Source organism: Ranitomeya variabilis, chromosome 1 (assembly GCF_051348905.1).
Source record: "Ranitomeya variabilis isolate aRanVar5 chromosome 1, aRanVar5.hap1, whole genome shotgun sequence".
Classification (NCBI taxonomy): Eukaryota; Metazoa; Chordata; class Amphibia; order Anura; family Dendrobatidae; genus Ranitomeya; species Ranitomeya variabilis.
Window position 1 is genome coordinate 523,389,836 of NC_135232.1, and position 17,457 is coordinate 523,407,292.

Consider the following 17,457-nt stretch of genomic DNA (forward strand, 5'->3'; position numbering starts at 1 on the left):
ATTTCTCCAATACTGCTGTCGTGGAAGGTGAGTGGAGAAAATAGAATTAGTCTTACTGGTAATTCAGTTTCTAGAAACCTTCCATGAGCGCGGCCGATCGCATATGACTTACTATCCCGTCGGTGGTCATACGGGCCCACCCCACCTCGACGGGATAGGACGTCAGATGTCAGAAAGGGGTTAAGCCACATTAGGCCTAGCATTGTCATGCATCAGAAAGAAACCAGGGCCCGGTGCATCTGTATATGGTCTCACAATGAGTCTGAGGGTCTCATCCGGGTACCTCTGGCTAGCACATGGAGGGCTGTGCGGCTCTCCAAAGAAATTACACCACACCCAGTTACTGACCCACTGGCAAACTGGACATGCTGGAGGATGTTGCAAGCAGCAGAACGTATTCTACAGTCACCTGACTCGGGTCACATGTGCTCAGTGTGAACCTGCTCTCATCCTTGAAGAGCACAGGGCCCAATGTCCCATCTGCCAATTTGGTGTTCTCTGGCAAATGCCAATCACCCTGCAATGGTGTTGGGCTGTAAGCTCAACACTCACTTGTGGATGTCTGCCCCTCATACCACCCTCATGTAGCAATGACAGAATGAAAAAGTTGCCAAAAAGGATGAGAACAGAGAAATGGTCTGTGGTTACCCCCCTGCAGAACCACTCTTTTATAGGGGTTGCTTGCTAATTGCTTATCATTTCTTCCTGTTGTCTGTTCCATTTGCACAACAGCAGGAGAAACTGATTCACAATCGGTGTTGATTTCACAGACGTGTGATTGACTTGGAGTTACATTGTGGTGTTGACGTGTTCCCCTCATTTTTTTGAGGTGTGTAACCACCAATTGTTTATACAGGCAGATTGGACACTCATTATAGCTTCAGGGGTGCAGTTTACAGAGCAAGAGGAACAGAGGCATTAACCCCTTCATGACCGTGGGACTTTTCGTTTTTCCGTGTTCGTTTTTCACTCCCCTCCTTCCCAGAGCCATAACTTTTTTATTTTTCCATCAATATGGCCATGTGAGGGCTTATTTTTTGCGGGACGAGTTGTACTTTTGAACGACATCATTGGTTTTACCATGTCGTGTACTAGAAAACGGGAAAAAAATTCCAAATGCGGTGAAAATGCAAAAAAAGTGCAATCCCACACTTGTTTTTTGCTTGGCTTTTTTGCTAGGTTCACTAAATGCTAAAACTGACCTGCCATTATGATTCTCCAGGTCATTACGACAGACACCTAACATGACTAGGTTATTTTTTACCTAAGTGGTGAAAAAAAATTCCAAACTTTGCTTAAAAAAAAAAAATTGCGCCATTTTCCGATACTCGTAGCGTCTCCATTTTTCATTATCTGGGGTCGGTTGAGGGCTTATTTGCGTGCCGAGCTGGCGTTTTTAATGATTCCAATTCGGTGCAGATATCTTCTTTTGATCGCCCGTTAATGCAATATCGCGGCGACCAAAAAAACGTAATTCTGGCGTTTCGATTTTTTTTCTCGTTACGCCGTTTAGCGATCAGGTTAATGCTTTTTTTTATTGATAGATCGGGCGATTCTGAACGTGGCGATACCAAATGTGTAGTTTTTGATTTTTTTAATTAATTTTGATTGGGGCGGAAGGGGAGTGATTTAAACTTTTTTATATTTTTATTTTTTTCACTTTTTTTAACCTTTTTTTTTTTTTTTTTAACTTTTGCCATGCTTCAATAGCCTCCATGGGAGGCTAGAAGCCGGCACAGCACGATCGCCTCTGCTACGCTACATAGCAGCGATCTGCTGTTCGCTGCTATGTAGTAGAAAATCAGGTGTGCTGGGAGCGCCGACCACAGGGTGGCGCTCACAGTTACCGGCGATCAGTAACCATAGAGGTCTCAAGGTTAGTTAAATGCTGCTGTCTGCGGCATTTTGACAGCGGCATTTAACTAGTTAATAGCGGCGGGTGAATCACGATTTCACCCGCCGCTATTGCGGGCACATGTCAGCTGTTCAAAAGAGCTGACATGTCCCGGCTTTGATGCGGGCTCACCGCGGAGCCCTGCATCAAAGCAGACGTACTATCCCGTCCGATGTCAGTAAGGGGTTAAATTTGACATAGTAAGGCTGGTATCACATTTGCGTAGGGGAGGGCTGCATAGCTCCTCCGTTAAGCCCCGCTCACTGCCGCACCTCTTCCATTCAGCTCCGCCTACGTCAGCATGCGTACCTATCTTTAACCCCTTAATCCCATATGACGTACTATCCCGTCAAGGTCCGTAATGACCCAACCTATAAAACTGTCCCACTAGTTAACTAACCCCTTCAGTGAACACCGTAAGAAAAAAAAACGAGCCAAAAAACTCTTTATCATACCGCTGAACAAAAAGTGGAATAACACGCGATCAAAAAGATGGATATAAATAACCATGGTACCGCTGAAAACGTCATCTTGTCCCTCAAAAAACGAGCCGCCACACAGCATCATAAGCAAAAAAATAAAAAAAAGTTATAGTCCTCAGAATAAAGCGATGCCAAAATAATTATTTTTTCTATAAAATGGCTTTTATCATATAAAAGCCCCAAAACATAAAAAAATTATATAAATGAGATCGCTGTAATCGTACTGACCCGACGAATAAAACTGCTTTATCAATTTTACCAAACGTGGAACGGTATAAACGCCTCCCCCAAAAGAAATTCATGAATAGCTGTTTTTTGGTCATTCTGCCTCACAAAAATCGGAATAAAAAGCGTTCAAAAAATGTCACGTGTCCGAAAATGTTACCAATAAAAACGTCAACTCGTCCCGCAAAAAACAAGACCTCACGTGACTCTGTGGACCAAAATATGGAAAAATTACAGTTCTCAAAATGTGGAGACGCAAAAACTTTTTTGCTATAAAAAGCGTCTTTTAGTGTGTGACAGCTGCCAATCATAAAAATCCGATATAAAAAACGCTATAAAAGTAAATCAAACTCCCTTCATCACCCCCTTAGTTAGGGAAAAATAATAAAATTAAAAAAATGTATTTATTTCCATTTTCCTGTTAGGGCTAGGGTTAGGGTTGGGGCTAGGGTTAGAGCTAAAGTTAGGGTTAGGGTTGGGGCTAAAGTTAGGGTTAGGGTTTGGATTACATTTACAGTGGGGATTAGGGTTGGGTGTGTCAGGGTTAAGGGTGTGGTTAGGGTTACCGTTGGGAATAGGGTTAGGGGTGTGTTTGGATTAGGGTTTCAGGTAGAATTGGGGAGTTTCCACTGTTTAGGCACATCAGGGGCTCTCCAAAACTGACATGGCGTCCGATCTCAATTCCAGACAATTCTGCGTTGAAAAAGTAAAACAGTGCTACTTCCCTTCCGAGCTCTCCCGTGCGCCCAAACAGGTGTTTACCCCAACATATGGGGTATCAGCGTACTCGGGACAAATTGGACAATAACTTTTGGGGTCCAAGTTCTCTTGTTATCTTTGGGAAAATGTGGGGGGCTAAATATAATTTTTGTGGGGGGGGGGGGGGAAGATTTTTCATTTTCACGGCTCTGCGTTGTAAACTGTAGTGAAACACTTGGGGGTTCAAAGTTCTCACTACATATCTAGATAAGTTCCTTGGGAGGTCTAGTTTCCAATATGGGGTCACTTGTGGGGGGTTTCTACTGTTTGGGTACATCAGGGGCTCTACAAATGCAACGTGACGCCTGCAGACCAATCCATCTAAGTCTGCATTCCAAATGGCGCTCCTTCCCTTCCGAGCTCTGCCATGCGCCCAAACAGTGGTCCCCCCCCCCACATATGGGGTATCGGCGTACTCAGGACAAATTGTACAACAACTTTTGGGATCCATTTTCTCCTGTTACCCTTGGTAAAATAAAACAAATTGGAGCTGAAATAAATTTTGTGTGAAAAAGTTAAATGTTCATTTTTTATTTAAACATTCCAAAAATTCCTGTGAAACACCTGAAGGGTTAATAATCTTCTTGAATGTGGTTTTGAGCACCTTGAGGGGTGCAGTTTTTAGAATGGTGTCACACTTGGGTATTTGCTATCATATAGACCCCTCAAAATGACTTCAAATGAGATGTGGTCCCTAAAAAAAAAATGGTGGTGTAAAAATGAGAAATTGCTGGTCAACTTTTAACCCTTATAACTCCCTGACAAAAAAAAATTTTGGTTCCAAAATTGTGCTGATGTAAAGTAGACATGTGGGAAATGTTATTTATTAAGTATTTTACATGACATATCTCTGTGATTTAAGGGCATAAAAATTCAAAGTTGGAAAATTGCGAAATTTTCAAAATTTTCACCAAATTTCCATTTTTTTCACAAATAAACGCAAGTTATATCGAATGAATTTTACCACTATCATGAAGTACAATATGTCACGAGAAAACAGTGTCAGAATCGCCAAGATCCATTGAAGCGTTTTAGAGTTATAACCTCATAAAGAGACAGTGGTCAGAATTGTAAAAATTGGCCCGGTCATTAACGGGCAAACCACCCTCGGGGCTTAAGGGGTTAACATTGGGTACGCAGGCCATGCGAATGTATGCAGATGCCTCTGCATGCATTGTTTTGACGCTACGTCGAACGCAACATGTTGCGTTTCGTTGCGGTCGGCGCAGCGTCGAAACGACGCATGCAGAGGCATTCGCATGGCCTGCGTACCCAATGTTAAAGATGGGTTACACGGGATGCATGCCAATGTAGGCGGAGCTGAATGGAAGAGGTGCAGCAGTGGGCGGGGCTTAACGGAGGAACTACGCAGCCCCCCCCCTGCATGACTGCTCTACGCAAATGTGAACCTAGCCTTAGCCTGGAAAGGTAGTGTGTATGTATGCATGTACATGTTTACGTGTGTATTGCTGACCTTTTTATCGGATGACCATGACAGTATTTTAGTTTGGATTTGGCTTCTAGCTGTACAGATGTGGTTGTCCAACATATCACATTGAATGTCGGATTTCATGGTGCTTAGTGTTTCCTTTATGATTTTCTTTTTTATTTTTTATTTTTTATTTTTTTTTAACGGTGAAGTACATGCCTCTGGAATATTTTTTTTGTGTAAATTTTATTCTACCCTACCCCACCCCACCCCCATCACCCTGACCTTTTCCAAAACCTGTCATTTGCATAAGTGACCGAATTACAGGGACCTGCTGTTCTGCCTCTGGAATATTCTGGGTAACGCTGCAATCGTTTTAGGCATGCGATCTAATGCAGACAAGGACCTCCCTGTTTGCTTAGTTCCAGCTTCATTACTGAAGGCTGTTGTGCAGTTACAGGGACCAGAACATTAATTTCATAGCCTTTTGCTGGCTAGTTGCTGTGCTGGGTGAAGGTGACTTTGAGACTGTATACTGGTGAGTCACATGACTCTGCTCGGTATTTGGCTCTTGCATAGGATCAGCAGTTTCCTACTATGTGAAAGGTACAAGCTTGTACATGGGAGGATGAGGCACAAAGCACGTTCCTTTTAGTTTAGTCTGTCAGCTATAATTCTTAACTTCGGTTCTGTTTGTGCTGAAACTTGGCTTATCACTCGCCCACTTTTTTTTTTTTGCTTCAAATTTTGAATTTTCATAAGGGTAACAGGATAAATTGCTCCATACAATTTGTTGTGCAATTTCCCCGGAGTATGCCAATACCCAATGTGGAGGAAAACTACTTGAGGCACAGTGCAAAGCTCAAAAGGGAAGAAACTCCATGTTAGGGTATGTGTCCACGTTCATGATTACATCCGGATTATCTGCGGATTGAACGCTGCATACAGCCACAGCATTCAACCCGCAGCATCCAGATGTTACAGCATAGTGGAGGGGATTTTATGAAATCCTTTCTCCCCTATGCGTGCGAACACGCACCCGGCGGCCCTGCGTTTACAGACATGCGGCGCGTCTTTTTAGAATGCTGTCTGTTTATGGACGGAGTGTCGTTGCAAGGTAAATCACAGGGCCCTATGTATAAGGTGCGGAGATTCCGGATGTGTGCAATGAACACATACGGAATCAACGTGCGTACAGAAGGGGGAGGCACTTTGGGCGGAGCTGGTTTTCCGCTCCGTCCAAAGCGCTGTCATTATGGACCGTGGACACGCACCATTACAGTACAGACTTTGCTGCACTTGCTTGTGGGTGCCATGTTACTTTAACCTTTTCCCGACCTGTGACACAGCGTATGCGTCATGAAAGTCAGTGCCAATCCGACCTGTGACGCATATGCTGTGTCACAGAATGATTGCGTTCCTGCAGATCGTGTGAAAGGGTTAACTCCAATTTCACCCGACCTGCAGGGACAGGGGGAGTGGTACTTCAGCCCAGGGGGGGGGGTGGCTTCACCCCCCCCCCCCCCCCCCCCCGTGGCTACGATCGCTCTGATTGGCTGTTGAAAGTGCAACAGCCAATCAGAGCAATTTGTAATATTTCACCTGAAAAACTGGTGAAATATTGCAATCCAGCCATGGCCGATGCTGCAATATCATCGGCCATGGCTGGAAATACTGGTCTGCCCCCCCTCCACCGCCCCCGATCTACTCCCCAGTCCTCCGTTCGGTGGTCCGGTCCCCTCCGTCCTCCTGTCTGCTCCCCCCGTTCTGCGATCCACCCCCCCCCCCCCCCATCCTCCGATCCACCCCCCGTGCCCCGATTTTCCCCCCCCCCCCCCCTTCACTTACCGAGCTTCCCGGTGTCCATCCGTCTTCTCCCCGGGCGCCGCTATCTTCCAAAATGGCGGGCGCATGCGCAGTGCGCCCGCCGAATCGGCCGGCAGATTCGTTCGATGTACATTTTGAGCACTGTGATAAAACCTATCACAGTGATCAAAATAAAAAAATTGTAAATGAACCCCCCCTTTATCACCCCCATAGGTTAGGGACAACAATAAAATAAAGAAAATATTTTTTTATTTTTTCCCCCCACTAAAGTTAGAACTAGGGTTAGGGTTAGAACTAGGGTTAGGGTTAGAACTAGGGTTAGGGTTAGAACTAGGGTTAGGGTTAGAACTAGGGTTAGGGTTAGAACTAGGGTTAGGGTTAGAACTAGGGTTAGGGTTAGAACTAGGGTTAGGGTTAGAACTAGGGTTAGGGTTAGAACTAGGGTTAGGGTTAGAACTAGGGTTAGGGTTAGAACTAGGGTTAGGGTTAGAACTAGGGTTAGGGTTAGAACTAGGGTTAGGGTTAGAACTAGGGTTAGGGTATGTGCACACGTATTCTAGTCCTCTGCGGATTTTTCCGCAGCAGATTTGTTAAATCCACAGTGCAAAACCGCTGCGGATTTATCGCGGACTCACCGTGGTTTTTCTGCGGATTGCTATTGGAGCAGGTGTAAAACCGCTGCGGAATCAGCAGAAAGAAGTGACATGCTCCAGAATGTAAACCGCTGCGTTTCCGCGCATTTTTTCCCGCAGCATGGGCACAGCGTTTTTTGTTTCCCATAGGTTTACATTGAACTATAAACTCACGGGAAACTGCTGCGCATCCGCAGCTGCGGAAACACTGCAGATCCGCAGCGTTTTCCGCAGCGTGTGCACATAGCCTAAGGCTATGTGCACACGGTGCGGATTTGGCTGCGTATCCGCAGTGGATTGGCAGCTGTGGATTCGTAGCAGTGTTCCATCAGGTTTACAGTTCCATGTAAACCTATGGAAAACCAAATCCGCTGTGCCCATGGTGCGGAAAATACAGCGCGGGAACGCTGCGTTGTATTTTCCGCAGCATGTCAATTCTTTGTGCGGATTACGCAGCGTTTTACACCTGTTCCTCAATAGGAATCCGCAGGTGAAATCCGCACAAAAAACACTGGAAATCTGCAGTAAATCCGCAGGTAAAACGCATTGCCTTTTACCTGCGGATTTTTCAAAAATGGTGCGGAAAAATCTCACATGAATCCGCAACGTGGGCACATAGCCTTAGGGTTAGGGTTGGAAATGGGGTTAAGATTAGGCTTGTGGTTAGGGTTATGGTTATGGGTGTGTTGGGGTTAGGGTTGTGGTTAGGGTTAGGATTAGGGATTAGGGTTAGGGGTGTGTTGGGGTTAGGGTTGTGGTTAGGGGTGTGTTGGGGTTAGGGTTGTGGTTAGGGTTATGGCTAGAGTTGGGATTAGGGTTAGGGGCGTGTTGGGGTTAGTGTTGGAATTAGAATTGAGGGGTTTCCACTGTTTAGGCACATCAGGGGTCTCCAAACGCAACATGGCGCCACCATTGATTCCAGCCAATCTTGCGCTCAAAGTCAAATGGTGCTCCCTCCTTTCCGAGCCCCGACGTGCGCCCAAACAGTGGTTTACTCCCACATATGGGGTACCAGCATACTCGGGACAAACTGGGCAACAATTATTGGGGTCCAATTTCTCCTGTTACCCTTGTGAAAATAAAAAAATTGCTTGCTAAAACATCATATTTGAGGAAAGAAAAATTTATTTTATATTTTCACGGCTCTGCGTTGTAAACTTCTGTGAAGCACTTGGGGGTTCAAAGTGCTCACCACATATCTAGATAAGTTCCTTTGGGGGTCTAGTTTCCAAAATAGGGTCACTTGTAGGGGGTTTCTACTGTTTAGGCACCTCAGGGGCTCTGAAAATGCAACGTGACGCCTGCAAGACCATTCCATCAAAGTCTGCATTTCAAAACGTCACTACTTCCCTTCCGAGCCCCGATGTGTGCCAAAACAGTGGTTTACCCCCACATATGGGGTACCAGCATACTCGGGACAAACTGGGCAACAACCATTGGGGTCCAATTTCTTCTTTTACCCTTGTGAAAATAAAAAGTTGCTTGCTAAAACATCATTTTTGAGGAAAGAAAAATGATTTTTTATTTTCACGGCTCTGCTTTGTAAACTTCTGTGAAGCACTTGGGGGTTCAAAGTGCTCACCAAATATCTAGATAAGTTCCTTGGGGGGTCTAGTTTCCAAAATGGGGTCACTTGTGGGGGGTTTCTACTGTTTAGGCACATCAGGGGCTCTGCAAACCACATGATGCCCGCAGACCATTACATCAAAGTCTGCATTCCAAAACGTCACTACTTCCCTTCCGAGCCCCGACGTGTGCCAAAACCGTGGTTCCCCCCCACATATGGGGTATCGGCGTACTCAGGACAAACTGGACAACAACTTTTGGGGTCCAATTTCTCCTGTTACTCTTGTGAAAATAAAAAATTGCGGGCTAAAAAACATTTTTTATTTTCACGGCTCTGCGTTATAAACTTATGTGAAGCACTTGGGGGTTTAAAGTGGTCACCGCACATCAAGATTAGTTCCATGGGAGATCTAGTTTCCAAAATGGGGTCACATGTGGGGGAGCTCCAATGTTTAGGCACACAGGGGCTCTCCAAACGCGACATGGTGTCCGCTAACAATTGGAGCTAATTTTTCATTCAAAAAGTCAAATGGCGCTCCTTCCCTTCCGAGCCCTGCCGTGTGCCCAAACAGTGATTTACCCCCACATGTGAGGTATCAGTGTACTCAGGAGAAATTTCCCAATAAATTTTAGGATCCATTTTATCCTGCTGCCCATGTGGAAATGAACAAATTGAGGCTAAAATAAATTTTTTGTGAAAAAAAAAAAAAAAAAAGTACTATTTTTACGGATCAATTTGTGAAGCACCTTGGGGTTCAAAGTGCTCACTATGCATCTATATAAGTTCCTTGGGGGGGTCTAGTTTCCAAAATGGGGTCACATGTGGGGGAGCTCCAATGTTTAGGCACACAGGGGCTCTCCAAACGCGACATGGTGTCCGCTAACAATTGGAGCTAATTTTTCATTCAAAAAGTCAAATGGCGCTCCTTCCCTTCCGAGCCCTGCCGTGTGCCCAAACAGTGATTTACCCCCACATGTGAGGTATCAGTGTACTCAGGAGAAATTGCCCAATAAATTTTAGGATCCATTTTATCCTGTTGCCCATGTGGAAATGAACAAATTGAGGCTAAAAGAAATTTTTTGTGAAAAAAAAGTACACTTTGATTTTTTATGGATCAATTTGTGAAGCACCTGGGGGTTCAACGTGCTCACTATGCTTCTATATAAGTTCCTTGGGGGGTCTAGTTTCCAAAATGGGGTCACTTGTGGGGGAGCTCCAATGTTTAGGCACACAGGGGCTCTCCAAACGCGACATGGTGTCCGCTAAAGATTGGAGCTAATTTTTCATTCAAAAAGTCAAATGGCGCTCCTTCCCTTCCGAGCCCTGCCGTGTGCCCAAACAGTGGTTTACCCCCACATGTGAGGTATCAGTGTACTCAGGAGAAATTGCCCAACACATTTTAGGATCCATTTCATCCTGTTGCCCATGTGGAAATGAACAAATTGAGGCTAAAAAAATTTTTTTGAAAAAAAAAAGTACTTTTTCATTTTTACGGATCAATTTGTGAAGCACTTGGGGGTTCAAAGTGCTCACTATGCATCTAGATAAGTTCCTTGGGGGTCTAGTTTCCAAAATGGGGTCACTTGTGGGGGAGCTCAAATATTTAGGCACACAGGGGCCCTCCAAACGTGACATGGTGTCCGCTAAAGATTGGAGCCAATTTTTCATTGAAAAAGTCAAATGGCGCTCTTTCCCTTCCGAGCCCTGTCGTGTGCCCAAACAGTGATTCCCCCCACATATGGGGTATCGGCGTACTCAGGACAAATTGTATAATAACTTTTGGGGTCCAGTTTCTCTGTTTACCCTTGGGAAAATAACAAAAAATTGTTGCTAAAAGATCATTTTTGTAACTAAAAAGTTAAATGTTCATTTTTTCCTTCCATGTTGCTTCTGCTGCTGTGAAGCACCTGAAGGGTTAATAAACTTCTTGAATGGGGTTTTGAGTACCTTGAGGGGTGCAGTTTTTAGAATGGTGTCACTTTTAGGTATTTTCAGCCATATAGACCCCTCAAACTGACTTCAAATGTGAGGTGGTCCCTAAAAAAAAATGGTTTTGTAAATTTTGTTGTAAAAATGAGAAATCGCTGGTCAAATTTTAACCCTTATAACATCCTAGCAAAAAAAAGTGTTTCCAAAATTGTGCTGATGTAAAGTAGACATGTGGTAATGTTATTTATTAACTGTTTTGTGTCACATAACTCTCGTTTAACAGAATAAAAATTCAAAATTAGAAAATTGCGAAATTTTCGCCAAATATCCTTTTTTTTCACAAATAAACGCAAAAATTATCGACCTAAATTTACCACTAACATGAAGCCCAATATGTCACGAAAAAACAATCTCAAAACCGCTAGGATCCGTTGAAGCGTTCCTGAGTTATTACCTCATAAAGGGACACTGGTCAGAATTGCAAAAAACGGCCAGGTCATTAAGGTCAAAATAGGCTGGGTCATGAAGGGGTTAACAGGGCCCCTGAGGTGCCAAAACAGCAGAATTCACACACCCCCATAAGTGACCCCATTTTACAAACTAAACCTTTTCAATTAATTAATCTAGGGGTGCAGTGATTATATTGACAATCACAGGTATCAGAAATTTATACCATTGGGCAGTGAAGAAAAAAAATTACATTTTACATTAATAGCCACCAAGATTTAGCAAGACTCAAGTGAACTCATTTAGGAAATTATAACCCTCTGGGAACTTATCTACATTTCGAAATCACACTATTAAGCGGTTATAAAAGTTAGCCATTATGAAAACTATTCCTTCTGGCTTTATATTGTCAAGTACGTTTTATTCTGGTCACTTTGACAGTTTTGTACTGTAGAATTGCCTAAGTTTTTTGTGTGTGTATATATGTTTATATATGAAGTAGTTTATTATTAGTAGGGTTAGGGATGTGCCTGACAAAGGTCAGCAGCTGGTTGCTTGTCCAAACACACATTGCTACTGCCTGGCTGACATTTTGCTATAGGCAAAGGGCAGCCTCTAATTATACAGGACCCTGCTGCATCTGTTACATAACTGTATACAAAGTCCTAAACAAAATTGTTTCCTGCTTTGTATCAAAAGTAAAGCTTGTGAAATCTTAATTTGATATTTCTTAAGCTATGGTCAAACAATGCGTTTCTGCTAGTTTTTTTTTTTTTTTTCCTGTCAGTAAAGAATCTGCTTACAAAAAAGCAGGTTTTGTTGTGCCTTTCAGGATCGCAAGTTCAGATTTGCTTCCACCACAGAAGCATGAACACGAGTCACCAGTAGTGTTGAGCGATACCGTCCGATACTTGAAAGTATCGGTATCGGAAAGTATCGGCCGATACCGGCAAAGTATCGGATCCAATCCGATACCGATACCCGATACCAATACAAGTCAATGGGACTCAAGTATCGGACGGTATTCCTGTATGGTTCCCAGGGTCTGAAGGAGAGGAAACTCTCCTTCAGGCCCTGGGAACCATATAAATGTGTAAAAGAAAGAATTAAAATAAAAAATATCGCTATACTCACCTGTCCGACGCAGCCGGGACCTCAGCGAGGGAACCGGCAGCGTTGTTTGTTTAAAATTCGCGCTTTTACTTGGTTACGTGAATTCCCGGCTTGTGATTGGTCAGGGCGGCCATGTTGCCGGGACGCGGACCAATCACAGCAAGCCGTGACGTAATTTCGTCACGGCTTACTGTGATTGGTCCGCGTCCCGGCAACATGGCGCCGTGACCAATCATAAGCCGGGACGTCACTGGAGGCTGGACACGCGCGCTTTTTAAAAAGTGCGCAAGTCCAGCCTCCCGTGACGTCACGGCTTGTGATTGGTTAATGGCGGCCATGTTGCCGGGACGCGGACCAATCACAGCAAGCCGTGACGTAATTTCGTCACGGCTTGCTGTGATTGGTCCGCGTCCCGGCAACATGGCCGCCCTGACCAATCACAAGCCGGGAATTCACGTAACCAAGTAAAAGCGCGAATTTTAAACAAACAACGCTGCCGGTTCCTTCGCTGAGGTCCAGGCTGCGTCGGACAGGTGAGTATAGCGATATTTTTTATTTTAATTCTTTCTTTTACACATTTTTACATTAATGTTGTTTCGATACCGATACCCGATATCACAAAAATATCGGATCTCGGTATCGGAAATTCCGATACAGCAAGTATCGGCCGATACCCGATACTTGCAGCATCGGAATGCTCAACACTAGTCACCAGTGCAAGACCTATATGAAACCGTGAAACCATTTTTGGAAAATGCCTGGGAGAATTGGTTGACTAGTTTACCAAAGACATGGCTAGATCATTAAGTTTGGAGGACACTTTACTTTCATACTTTGGTGTTCCACAGGCATTGTTCAATTTCACACCTTGGTCGGCCAATGTTTATTTTTTTTACACATCACTAGTTTAAACTGCACTAATCCTTTTAAATTGTCTTGAGGGTATGTGCACACGTCCGGATTTCTTGCAGAAATTTCCTGAAGAAAACCGGAAATTTTCTGCAAGAAATCCGCATTTTTTTTTTGCGTTTTTTTTTCCGTTTTTTTCGCGTTTTTTTTAGCATTCTGCAAGCGTAATTAGCTTGCAGAATGCTAAAGTTTTCCAAGCGATCTGTAGCATCGCTTGGAAAACTGACTGACAAGTTGGTCACACTTGTCAAACATAGCGTTTGACAAGTGTGACCAACTTTTTACTATAGATGCTGCTTTTGCAGCATCTATAGTAAAAGATAGAATGTTTAAAAATAATAAAAAAAATAAAAAAAATGCTTATCCTCACCCGCAGACAGCTGCTCTCCTCACCGGCGTCCGTTCCGTGTAGATGGTGTGTGCGCGCAGGACCTTCCATGACGTCGCGGTCACGTGATCGGTCACATGACCGCTCACGACCAATCACAAGACAGTGACGTCATCGGCAGGTCCTTCACCGCACACCAGCTACAGGAACCGAAGCGACAGCATGCAGCTGAGAGGCGGGAAGACATCGAGGGTGAGTATAGGACTATTTTTTATTTTAATTCTTATTTTTTGACCACTTATATGGTGCCCAGTGCGTGGAGGAGAGTCTCTTCTCCTCCACCCTGGGTACCAACCGCACATAATCTGCTTACTTCCCGCATGGTGAGCACAGCCCTGTGCGGGAAGTAAGCAGATCAATGGACTCCTAGGTGTGCGGAATCCCCTGCAATTCCGCATTTTAATGAACATGTTGCTTTTTTTTTCGCGGAAAAAAAGGCTACATTTGCACAAAAAATGCGGAATACACTGAAAATAATGGGAGGCATATGTTAGCGTTTTTTTCGCGTTTGTATCACGTTTTTATAGCGAAAAAACGCGAAAAAAACGCGAAAAATACTGAACGTGTGCACATGGCCTGATGCTCATGGCAGTTTAGGATTAGTACAATCTGTTTAAACTTGGGGGAAAAATCACAAATGTTTCACATATGGCTGTACCTGCAGTAAAACCTGATGCCTGCATTTTTGTGGTTTTTTTGCACTTGTCCATTGCTTTCTATGGGTGGAAAAACGCTGAAAATGACATGCTCCATTCTGCAAAAACCAAGGTATTGGACAAAAAAACAAGCTGTTTGCATGAGATTTATGCAGTCACAGACTTTGCTGCTACTATAAAATGCAGCTGAAAACTTGCATTAAAAAAACAAATGCAACATGTGAACATGGCCTAGCAAGCAATCTGACATGCAGCCACGGCGACTCGAACATAGTATTCGAGCATGCCTAAGATTCTCTAATAGGTCACGAGTGTGCTCGGATGACGCCTTATCCCAGCACGCTAGTTAATGACCAGTTGAGGGACATCGGTCTGCCACGCGAGCATTTACCTGATGTCCATCTTGTGTATAGTCACCTTAGTCTATATACATGCATTTTGATGAACAGACTAAATGTCAGAAGCATGGGCTAATTTTCATACTCTTGTTTGGTCTCATTATAATCTAATCCGGTAATTATGACTTGTCCTATTTAGTGTTGTGTAGCCTAATTAGCTAATGAGAATGTGTTCACAAACTACTTAGTCTGTGAAAATGTCATGAGAGAATTTAGTTGTTCCTTAATTTTCTTGTATAAATGTGCTACATGGGTGAATAATGGTGGGGGTATATTGCATACTGTATTGATTATTTGAGCATCGCCTACATTTTTTTGCACATGTAGTGTGTTTTGTTTAACCTTTTTTCACTCATGCCCCACAGCCGGGTTCATTAAGTCTCCGTTCTCAGAGTTCAGACTGACAGGAGAATCAGTGGAGCTCCACTGTGAGGCCGTTGGCCGTCCAATGCCAGAGATACAGTGGTGGTTTGAGGCAGACACTATCAATGAAAGCTTCTCTCAGTTGTGGGATGGCGCACGAGAAGATCGTGTACAGATGAACGCAACATATGTCTTCCATGCAGCAAGTACACTCCATCTCTTGCACCTCAATCCAGAAGATTCTGGGACTTACGAATGTCGTGCCAGCAATGATCCAGATCGTAACCACTTGTCAAAGAGTCCTCGCATCAAGTGGATTCGTTCTCAGGCCAATGTTATTGTCTTAGACCGTGAGTGAGATACTAGACTGAAGAATCCCTGTGATGTACTGAGGACCTGCTCCCTCGTAGTCTGATACCTTCACTTAGTCTTGTAGTCCTGATTTAGCTAACTCCTTGAGAATGCTTGGTTTCCCTGATGTTGGCTTTGATGCTCGTCTTCAAGGCACCACTTGCACAACGTGACGTCCTTCCCATCCTGTTCCTTTCATAACAGGATTTGATATGGCTCAGTTGGAATGCCCCTGCTGGACCTCACTTCTTCCCCTTGCACCTTATTTGTTTGATCTCCTGGATAACATGTTTTTTGTACCATTGAGATAGTTACAGCTAGCCTGGCAGATATGCTGGATTAGGACACTGATCCAGAACATTATTTATTCTACATTAAAAGTAAAGTGACTAAACTGCTTACTGCCGGTTTCCCAATCTCAGGATACAACCTACATCTTCTTTCTGAATATCCTTTGTTTTGTGGATGATCCTAGCTGCTATCCTGTGTATTGAAACCACAGGGGTCATAGTGCTATACCTGACCTTCAGTGCTACCCACCTTTCTCCCTTCTGCAGTAGCTAAAAGAATGGTCCATGTTGCTTATTCTTTTTCCTAATTTGTTTTGGCTCCATGTAACAACTTTATCCTGCTTCCTTCTATTCTCTCCAGCTCCTGAAGTACTGAGGATCTCTGCACGGGGCTGCTGTTTTTAACTTTTTAGGGTATGTCTTCACTTTCAGTATTAGGCAGCGCTTTAGACGCAGCACATGTCCACTCCGTCCAAAGTCTGCCGGTGATTCCGCATGTACAGGTGAAATTTATCTTGTGGAGATTGGCAAGACGCGCCGCATGTCCGTCTCTGCAGGTGAGCCGCGGGTGCTGGAGCATGCATAGTGGACATAGGATTTCTTGAAATGCCATCCACTATGCTGTAACATCTGGCTGCTGCATCCAACCTGCAGCGTTTACAGACCGTGGGAACATACCCTAAAAGGTTTGCATTCTCATCTAGCAGAATGTTTCTAAATATAATATATCCTACTTTCTAATTGTTGATATTGGTGGACAAACTAAGGGAAAAAAAACTGCCCAAGTAATGTAATTGTGTAGATGAGGCTCATGTGACACTGTCAGACATTTTAATTATTTTCCCTTCCCCATCCTCACAGATCCAGAGATCATTACAGACTCTCCAGATGCCCTTGGTGGAGAGTTACTAACGTGCAACTTGACAGATCCCTCTATTCAAATTTCTGGTCACCAGTGGTTTAAGGGGCAGAAACTTGTCCATGAAGACAAAGATGGCTCTCAGTTAACTACATATAAGTAAGTATCCTAGTATAAATGCTACATTCATTTTTTTTTTTTTTCTTTTAACAAGATACTACCTTGAGTATGAATGGGGTATAAAGGTAGTCTCACCCCTGAAAACTTACTCAGATGCTGATATGGTGGACTTTATTTTTTTAGCTTTGATATAAGAATTTAACTCCTATGCAAATGTGGATCCTCTTTTGCACTGCACCCATAGCATTTCCAAAACTCAGAATGCATGCACCTGATTTTGTGCAGCCAAAATTGTCAGTACACACTCTCACTTAGAGTGGAACAGTGTCCATCTCTCCTGTGTGTAGGCAGAATCGCACTGCAGTTGCGTGTTTCTAGTAACCGTGAAGGGGGACTTTAACATTTATGCTGGTGTATCTAATTGATACTATGGCACTAGCGTATCTGTGCAGCCAGTGACTGCCTTCATTAGCATCAATGTCGGACTGAGGTGGTGGCACTTCACCCTCTCCGGAGCAGACGTGCCTCTTCAGGGATTAACCGCCTTAGAATTCCTTTCTATGCTCACGCAGGGCAGACAAATTCAGGTCAGAGTAAAATAATCTGCTTGTTTATTCTGCCCCTTGCACACTGATTTATTAAGTGATGGCATATATTGTGTTTTTCAGCATTACCAAGGTGAGCGCAGAGAGTTCTGGACAATATACTTGCAAGTTTTTGACTGTTCCTGAGCTTACCGTTACTGGGGAGGTGAATGTGACAGGTATATACATTTTTTTTTTTTTTGGAGCACGTGTAAAATTGCTACATATTGTGGTA

General features: G+C 43.8%; 1 protein-coding gene across 2 annotated transcripts in view; it reads left to right on the forward strand.

Moving 5' to 3' along the window:
• Window positions 1-17,457, forward strand: part of BSG (basigin (Ok blood group)) — a 74,131-nt gene that overhangs the window by 25,090 nt on the left and 31,584 nt on the right. Inside the window, exons 1-3 of one of the 2 annotated variants that reach the window (XM_077254057.1) lie at window positions 15,026-15,368; window positions 16,521-16,677; window positions 17,307-17,401. In XM_077254057.1, the coding sequence (XP_077110172.1) occupies window positions 15,104-15,368; window positions 16,521-16,677; window positions 17,307-17,401 (517 nt within the window). In that variant the 5' untranslated portion in view covers window positions 15,026-15,103. Of the gene's footprint in view, window positions 1-15,025; window positions 15,369-16,520; window positions 16,678-17,306; window positions 17,402-17,457 lie in introns of those variants that run through there. The other variant, XM_077254065.1, reaches the window with a different exon arrangement.